We start from the raw sequence: 9,567 nt of genomic DNA on the forward strand, positions 1-9,567 counted from the left end.
GAATGGGAGAGCTGCTTCTCTCCTCACAATGACAGATGAATAATAAATGCTCCTAGTCAGGAGGAAAAATGATGCAGACTTTCTCCAAAGTTTTGATCACTGGAAATTTTATCCATGACTAAGAGTTACTCCATTTTGCAATTTAAAATTTCTTTTGTCTACTGGAATTAGCTAGTTCCAATGATGGTGAGGTTATGTTAGGACTTTGGAAAGGACATTGACTACTCCAAACTATTAAAAGATACACATCATGACTACAGAGTATCAAAGCAAGAAGTCAAGTAGGTAGGTAAAAACCTTGCCAGCTAGACTTTTCAAAGGTATCATGCGGATAAGCCTATATTAACTTCTGACAGAAAACAGCTTAAACATAACACCTAACTTCTATCTAATTCTGGTCTAATCAGGCTTAAATGAAAGCCAGAATAATTTTCTTATCCTTAAAAGGTTTCCAAAGTATTAGCCTGATTTTTTTAAACAGTACTATTATTATGAATATACTTCTCACAAATGAATGTCATAATAATTATTTTTTTCTCCAAAACAAAGATTATCTATCCTCTAAAGCAAAAGGTTATCTACTACTATAGTTAATGTTGCAAATTAAGTAAAAAATTTTATTTACCTAGAAAATATCATTTGTCAGGAGAAATATGACACCAAAATTGACCAAAACACCTTTTCTGTGGCTACGAAAGACTAACTGTAATCTCTAACAAGAAACCTATTCCAAGAAAAAACAAAATTAGCAGTAATTGTCCTTCTGGCTAACACAGGAAACTAGGAATAGTATTTCAAACAACCACTTCTTTTTCCTATTTTTTTTTTAATGATGTAGAGCAAATTGCTCATCTAATGAAGGGACTCAGTAAATAAACTTACCCATTACTTTCAACTGCTCTGAAATAGGAAATTTTTCCATTCCAGCAATTGTTCTTCAGAAATTAGGCAAATCTCTTGCTCACATAAGACCCCACAATCTATATGTTTATTGTTAAAATACATGTTTCCGGAGTGGAACACAGGTGCAGTCTAAATCTACATGTATCAATGATGGCCATTCATTTTCACCCACCCACAAAATAAATAAATAAGTAAATAAGTTGGCACGATCGACTTTCCTTTTTGACCCTTTCTCATTCATCATTAGGTAAAAAAACAGAGAGCTTACTTACACGATCAGAAATGCACGCAATTTCTGAAATCACTATTTCCCTTCCTGTGCTCAAGTAAAACTATATGGGGGTCATCAATAAACACAGAAATGACCACCAACTTTCTCAATTTTGAAATCCCCACAAATGTTTGACTCTCTGGGAGGTTTAAGGTAGAAAACAAAATACATTAGCATTAATCAACTCTAATGATCTTTTAAAAGATAGAGTTAAATCATTGTAAGAATCACACTTGGGTCTACACTCCCTTTGTTGTGCAAGCATAAATACGTTACAGTAATAACCTGCAAATATCCTGCCTTGTGATGAAGATGTCACCTTAATGCAGACTTTGTATTTTGTCTTCTATGAAGGTTTAAAGGTTAAAGACATCATAAATTATGCATTTCCTCCTATGCCAAGCCCAGGAAAGGGACTTTCACTGTTCATTAAAGATATTGCTTCTAAATGAGCAGAGGCTTTTCCCTAAGTGTTGAAACAGAAACATTTCCATTGTGTTTATTACTCCTATGCTGGAGAGCCAAACCAGTTTGGAATTAGGAAGCTGCTAGAATCCCTTGTTTCAGAATATGTAGCAACTGTCAACACACACAATAAAATCACAGCTCACTCTTTGGACAGTGGTACAGTTGTACGGGACCAACATGCTGGTCTCCTCCCAGGAGAACAATAGTCTGGCAAACCCCACATCATCAGCAACAGTTGGGGCTTTCCCCTTCTGCCTCTGCCCAAATTACAGATCTGAACAGGGACGGGGAGTCGCATGATTCACACTAGAACATCCCTTACTCCTGCACTGGAGCAAGCTCTTTGTGAGGGATGCTTGGGTAAACTGCGAGTTTGCCCCACACATCCTTCCTAGCCAGCACCCTAACTTCCTTTCTTGCGCTTTGCTACCACCTCCAGCTAAAGTACAGTTCTAAGAGATTCTTTTTCCTCCTCTTTACACTTACAGGTGCTGCATCAGCAGAAGGCTGGGCTCATTTTCCAAAGGAGCACCACACCCATTAACCCTCTAGCCTTCAGAAGCAAATTGCAGTTTGGCTGGATCTACCTCTCTCCAACCTCAGGCCAAAGGAACCAAAGCTGGACACGCAGGACCCAACTTCTGCCAGGCCGACCACCCCCCAGCTCAGCACTTTGTCTGCCTGCGGGGGAGGATTCTGGAGACAGACTGCCTGCTATAAGGACCAGAGTTCCAGAGATTCTTTCCAGGGGATAGCCCGCACACCCTGACAACTAAGCGGCAAAGTTGTTTCTTCCTTCTCTGCTGCAATGCCCTTTCCTCTTCATCAGCTAGCGCGCGCACGCACACACACACACACACAGGCGCGCGCATACACACACACACACACACACACACGCACACACGCACACAGCCTTGCTCCTCCAACTTACCAATTTAGATTTGGCGCGTTGCAAAAATTCTTCCATGTCTTCGTGAGAGGTTTGGACTAGGGGTACCGGCGGGGCGCAGAGGAAGATCTCTGCCGGCGGAGAGGAGCGGGGTCTTAGGAAACTGGCCGGCCGGAGCGCAGCAACCGCTGCTCCCTCCTGCCGCTCCGAGGCGGCTGAGGCTGTGGCTGCGCCCTCGGCTGTCGCCTCCCAGGGCTCCCCGCCCCACCCTCGCGCCCCCGCCGCCCGCTCTGCACGTCTGACTCTGCCCTAATAAGGAAAGTGGGTGTGCCGCCCGGGAGCCCCAGGGCGCGCCCCGCGCGCGCACTGGCACGCGCCTGCGGGGCCGAGGCTCGGGGCCGGGGCTCGGAGCCCGGGCGCGAGGGCGGGGGTGTTGGGGGATGGCGAGGGGCTCCTCCGCCAATCGCAGGGCCCCGCGGCGGCCTCCTGACGTGGCGCGCCGAAAGATGCTGCAACCATGGACAGCGCCCAGAAGTGCGAGCCAAGTGCAAGGGGCTGCTGCATAGGGAGGCTCTGCCGCAGGCCCCGCCGCTATCCGCCAGGGGAGGTGGGAAGAGGGAGAGAGGGAAAAGAGGTCCCCGGAGAGCCCCTCTCCACAGCCAGCGCCTCCCTGGCGGGCTGGCACGTTACAGAGAGCTCCAGCGGTCACTTAATGAGCTAGGTCTGCGGGCCTGGCCAAGGGATGCACTCAGCTAGATTGGGGGTTGGAGGGTTATTGCTGAGCTAAAAGCAGTACGACCTTGATGGAAAATAATCATCAGAGCAGGCTGGGAGGTGGTCCTAGGATGCATCTTTTCTCCTTACCCTCAAAACACACCCACCCAGCAGCGGGCATCTGCAACTCACCCCGGCTAGTTGCCCTTATGTTGGCCCTGGGCTGAAGCATTAGCTCTATCGTTCTGCAGTTCTGACGTGCCTGCTCAGGGAGAGCTGGGGCCATAGAACCTTCCTCCTGCGTAAGGGTCTGTGTTTCTACAAGATCCTCAGATAATTTTTATGCACATTAAAGTTTAAGAAGTACTGCAATAAACACTTAAATTTATAACTCTGAACCTTATTTTAAGCCATGGAGTTTTGTTGTGTGTATTCTCCAGCCTTATCAAATCCCAGGAATCTTGGGCTTTCTCTCACATCTGGGCTATAATACCCTTCCTGCCCTCTCACCAGCCCTCACTGCCTGGCTAACTCATGCCTCAGCTGTCAGCTTAGAGAAGTGGTCTCAACCTTGAATGCATGTTAAAATAACATTATAACACCCAGGGTTTTAAAAATACTGATTCCCAGGCTCTATCCCAGACCAACTGAATCAGTGTCTCTGGGAGAGGGGCCACAGCAACATTCCTCCAGGTGATTCTAATGTGCAGCCCAGGTATGATCCTCGGGTTCTCAAACTTTAGCGTATATCTGAACCACTCAGAGATCTACTAAAACACAGATTTTGGTGTCTCATTCCCCAGGATTTCAGGTTTAGTAGGTTTGGCTTAACAGGCCTGAGAATTTCCATTTTTAACAGTCTCCCGGGGTTTGCTGATGCTACATGCTACTTAGAAATTATCTTCCTCAGGAAGCACCCCCAACCCTGACCTACTCCTCCTTTTCCACCCCCACACCGAGTCAGTTGCCCTATCCCTGATCTCCTATGCAAACCTATATTTTCTATTCTACTGGAACCTACCCAATTACTTGTCTGTGTTCTCTACCAGGCTGTGAGCTCCATTAGAACAAGGACTTTGCCTGCCACATTCATTGATGAATATAAATATAAATCCTCAATAAATGTACTTTAATAACTAAATGTACATATGAAGGTTTTTGGTACTGTGTGTGTGTGGGGGGGGTGAGATTATCCAATTATCCACTTATTTTTTTATTCAGGAGGACCCAATGAAAAACCATCAGCAGAGTCTACAGATCTGATTAAAGGAGAGTGATAGGAATATTAAGTTCCAGTTTACATTCAGGTGATGAGCTGTGTGGAAGCTGCAGATTCTATCTGTTTCTTTGTTGACTTAAGTAATTTAAAACCATCCAGGTAAAACAAGTGTTTTGTCAGCCTTTAAATCAGGGAAGTTGATCACAATTCAAGTAACACTGTTGAGAAAAATTCCCCAGAATTTCTTGTCTCTGATTCCATCGAGGAATTTAGTGACAATCACATAATAGTTTTATTCTTTTGACTTTTGATTTTAAACATTCTGGGTAGGTATTATACAGCCTGGAGATTTTAAAAAAAAATCCTCATGGATTTAAATTCTAACATCTAAGAGTTTTTCCTCCATTAACAATGTCCCTACATAACAGTTCATCAAAATTTATCTCCTCCAAGAGGACTTCTTGAACTGACCACTTGTATTAGAGACCACAAATTCGGTGGCTTTGAGTAACTTGAGTTTATTTTATAGTTGTGTAGGTCAGAAGTCTGACACAGGTCTCACCAGGCTAAAACAAAGGTTTTAGGCCAACCAAGCTGCATTCTGCTGCATTCCTTTCTAGAGGCTCTAGGGCAGAATCTTGCTTTTTTTTTTTTTTTTTTTTTTTTTACCTTCCCCAGTTTCTAAAAGCAGCCCCATTCCTTGATTGGATGTACCTTCCTCTATCTTCAAAGCAAACAATGTTGCATCTTTCTGACTATTCTTCCATAGCCACCTTTCCCTCTGACTCTTCCTCTACTTCCCTTTAGGGACCCTTGTGATTACATTGGACCTATTTGGATAAAAAAGGATAATCTCCCTGTTTTAAGGTCAGTTGATAAGCAACTTTAATTTTTCTTTGCCATGTAACTTAAGATATTCACAAGTTTTAAGGGTTAGATTGTAGGCATCTTTGGGAAGTCATAATCTACATACCATACAACCCACACCCCAAGTTATTTGGTGGCTATCAGCTTTATCATTCCACAGCAGCCAGAAATCTATGCCTTTAACTCTAATTAGAAACTGTCAACCCTGGCTGCACAGTGGATTTGCCTGGGGTCTTTGAAAGATACTGATGCTCCAGTCCCATCTCCAAAAAACCTGAACTGAGTTGTCTTGGGAGGAGTCCAGGCATCAGTATTTTTTAAAAGCTCATCAGATAATTCTCTGTATAGTCACACTTGGGAACTGCTGCTGATGCTAGGTAAATTTGCATTCCCCATCACCCAGGCACAAACTATGGAGTCCGCTTTGATCTATAACTTTCTCCTACCCCTTGTGGCCAAATAGTTCCCAAGTCCAATGTCCTCATCCTTGGGAAAGGCCTCCATCAAATTCCCTACTTCTGATCCAAGTGCTATCAGCATAATTCAAATATTTGCATCTAAACCTAAAGTCCATCCCTTTTCTTAATCACATCCTTTGCTCTTGTTAATAGAACAATCCTTTCCTTTACTCCTCTTTTCATTCTCAGGCTTCTTGACTCCTGGATTCCTCTCATTGAGATCCCTATCTGAGATCTCTTTATTTTATAATTAATTATCTTGAGTAGATTCATAGAATGGTTGTTATGGACTAAATTGTGTCTCCCAAAATTCGTATGTCAAAGCCCTAAACCCCAGTGTTATGGTATTAGGACACAGAGCCTTTGGACAGCAATTAGGTTTAGATGAGGTCAGAAGGGCAGAGTGCCCATGATGGGATTGGTGTCCTTATAAGAAGAGGAAGAAGGACTAGAGCTCTCATGCTTTCTCTCTCCCAATGTGAGGATATGGCGAGAAGGGGCTGTCCGCAAGCCAGGAGGAGGGTTCTTACCAGGAACCAAATCAGACAACATCTTGGTCTTGGACTTCCTGGCCTCCAGAACTGGGAAAAATAACTGTCTGTTGTTTCACCTGTTGATTTGTGGCATTTTGTTATAGCAGCCCAAGCACACTAATAAATGGTAGTGCTGGGAAAAGGAAGACTATAGGGATCATCTAATCTCATCCCCTTATTTTACTGTGCAAGTAACAAGGCCCAGAGCAGTTCAGTATCCTGCTTGGGCTAACAGAGCTCCTTCGAAGCAGAGCCAGGGCTAGAACTCAGCTGTTCATCATTCATTCCTTCAGCTTTACAGATCATCAACTACACTTAGGTGGGCATTATGCCTCACCTGTGATGTAAAAGGCAAGATCCTCGCTCTCAAGGAGCTCATGGTCTCGTCACTCTCATACAAAGATAAACCCAGTGATCGAGAAATGCACCTGGTATTGTACCAATGGAGATACAATACGGTGTCATGACTATAATCTGGATTCTCATCCTTGCTGTGGTAGATTAAACAAGGCTGCAAATTCTTTGACACTCCTCCCAATGACAGGTCAGGTCCATGTTCCTGTCTTTTAATCTAGAACTCTATGACTTCCTGAGCAATGACATATAGCAGAAATGACACCATGACAGTTTCTGGAACCAAGCCTTAAAAGAGATTGGCAGCTTCCACTTCTGGTCTCCCGGAATACACTCTTGGAACCTAACCAACATGCTATGAGGAAGCTCAAGCAGCTACATGGAGAGGCCCGCATGGAGAACAACTAAGTGCACTGGCTAGCAGCCCATTGCCTGCCATGTGGGTGAGCCATCTTGAAATAGATTATCTAGCCCCAGACAAGCCATCCTTGCTGGTGTCATGTGGAACGGAGTTCGGCCCTCTATGCTGAGTCCTGCCTAAATTACTGACCCACAAAACTGTGGAAGATAATAAGACAACTGTTACTATAAACCATGAAATTGCTAGGTAATTTTAGTCTTAGTACCGTTAGGTAAGTTATCCTCTCTAGGCTTCAGTGTCTTCCTCTATGAAATAGGTATAATCCTCTCTCTAGGATTGCTGTGAAAGTTAGATGCAATAACACATGCAAAGGGCCCCATTACTGGCCCACAGATGCTATTACAGTCATCACAAAGCATCTGTCAAGGAGAGGAGAAACTTAATGAAGTAGCTAGCGGTGGAGACAAGGGTGTCCATGAGGAGAACCCAACAAGAGGGAACTCTCTGGATGAACTGCAGATGGATCAGCAGTCACTAAAAATGTGAAACTGTTTTATTATATTATAGATACATAGTATATGTTATATATAATACATATAATACAACAGGTTATATTATAATTTGTGTCTATCCTACAGCAGCAGCACCTCCTAAAAGTGATGCTCCTTTGGCAATCAGGGCTTCACGCAACGACATGCCTATTTCAGAGAAAATCACTGCAGATACTCCAGCTAGTGATGTTTCTCTGCAATAACACACCTGCCTGCACTACTCACTACTCCTGAAATGTAAGCTCCTTATGGCAAGTTTGTGTATCTTATATTCCCAAACTACCAGTCCCCATCCCCATGCGGCTCTCACAAAAACACTGCAGCTCTGCATCCACCACAAGGGGCTCCTTCTGCAATCAGTGCCATGGGGGGGGGGGGGGCATCTGAAGTTCTCCTTCTCAGAGCTAGCTCCCCTGGAGCTCACACCAGCATGATATCAGAAAACGTGGTTGTGAGACCTGGCTGTGTGCTTTTGGGCAAGTTCGTTGACCCCTGTGATTATCACTCTCTTCATCTGTGAAATGGAGAAAATAATACTTGCCCTGGTTACTTTACAGGATTATAAAAATTCAAGGGTGCCTGGACGGCACAGTTGGTTGACTGTCTGACCCTTGGTTTTGGCTCAGGTCGTGATCTCGGGGTCCTGGGATGGAGCCCTGAGTCAGGCTCCAGCCTCAGCATGGGGTCTGCTTAAGATTCTCTCTCTCGGGGAGACAAACCATGAAAGACTCTGGACTCTGGGAAACAACCTGAGGGTTAGAGAAGGGAGGGGGGTGGGGGGATGGGGTAACCAGGTGATGGGTATTAAGGACGTGTTGTGATGAGCCCTGGGTGTTATACCCAACTAATAAATTGTTGAACACTACACCAAAACTAATGATGTACTAAATGCTGGCTAACTGAACATAATTAAAAAAAAAAAAGATTATCTCCCTCTGCCCCTCTCCCTGCTCATATGCTATAAATAAATAAATAAATAAATAAATAAATAAAATCTTAAAAAAATAAAAATTCAAATGCTAACATCCCTACATATATTGGAAAATGTTAACAAGGGAAGGGAGAATAAGGAGTTCTTTTTGTTTGGTTTACAAAAATACCTGACAAACACCACCCTTTAAAAAAATTGGAGTGTGGTTGGAATGGCAGGAGCCGCTGACTCACCATTTGGGCATATTCCCGTGCGAGCTTCGTTACTGACCAGCCACGCTTCTGACAGGTGTGCTTTCCTTGGTGAGGATGTGTTATATTCGCTGCTTGTAAATTATTTCATGTGACAAAAGATGTTCAAGAAACTGTGCCTCTCAGACTAGATTTAAAAAGTATTTCAAGTTTGTTTCTAGGACAAGTGACTGAAGGGATTAATGTGCATTAACTACTTAACTAACGTGGTTAACAAGTGCTGTTCATTTAACTTTTAAACAACTACTAAATGCTTGCTTTTTGCCCTGTGGATGGTCAAATGCTCCCATTCTAGCCAATAGTATCAAGAGAAATTCATTTTTTTTTCTTATGTGTTTTGGCAAGAATATCCACATTTTTTACAGTAGGCTTTGCAAGACTTTTTGTTAAAGGAGTCCGTGTAGCCATAATCCTCTTTGAGCTTCTGTTAAGAAAGAAAAAGGGGGCTTCCTGGAATTGTCAGTGGCTGTTATAGTGAGTGGCAGGGTACAGATCACTTGGGAGACTGCCCTGAGAGTCAAATGTCGGCTTTGAATAGGATATATACCACTTGCGTCATTTCTGGGAACCACAGACATCTTGTAGAACAATGAATTTAATTTGAAAGGACAGCAGAGGAGAGCGGAAGTACTCTGGCACTGTGAGTCATCAGGATAATGAGGCAGTGGCCCTGCTTTCAGATCTGTGTGGCCTGCTGAAAGATGAGGAGTGATGGTCTTAATGTCTCTGCTTCACTTCATTATTCAGGTCAGGTGGTGCAAATCTGATACACTCTCCTCCTACAGAAAGGTATCTCA

General features: G+C 43.7%; 1 protein-coding gene across 3 annotated transcripts in view; it reads right to left on the minus strand.

Moving 5' to 3' along the window:
• Positions 1 to 2,936, minus strand: part of PRUNE2 (prune homolog 2 with BCH domain) — a 255,648-nt gene extending 252,712 nt beyond the window's left edge. For all 3 annotated transcript variants that reach the window (XM_032427669.1, XM_032427667.1, XM_032427668.1), the window contains exon 1: positions 2,574 to 2,936. In XM_032427669.1, the coding sequence (XP_032283560.1) occupies positions 2,574 to 2,609 (36 nt within the window). In that variant the 5' untranslated portion in view covers positions 2,610 to 2,936. The remainder of the gene's footprint in view (positions 1 to 2,573) is intronic.
• Positions 2,937 to 9,567: the final 6,631 nt, after the last annotated feature.

The sequence above is a fragment of the Phoca vitulina genome, unplaced genomic scaffold (genome assembly GCF_004348235.1).
Source record: "Phoca vitulina isolate PV1807 unplaced genomic scaffold, GSC_HSeal_1.0 scaffold37, whole genome shotgun sequence".
Classification (NCBI taxonomy): domain Eukaryota; kingdom Metazoa; phylum Chordata; class Mammalia; order Carnivora; family Phocidae; genus Phoca; species Phoca vitulina.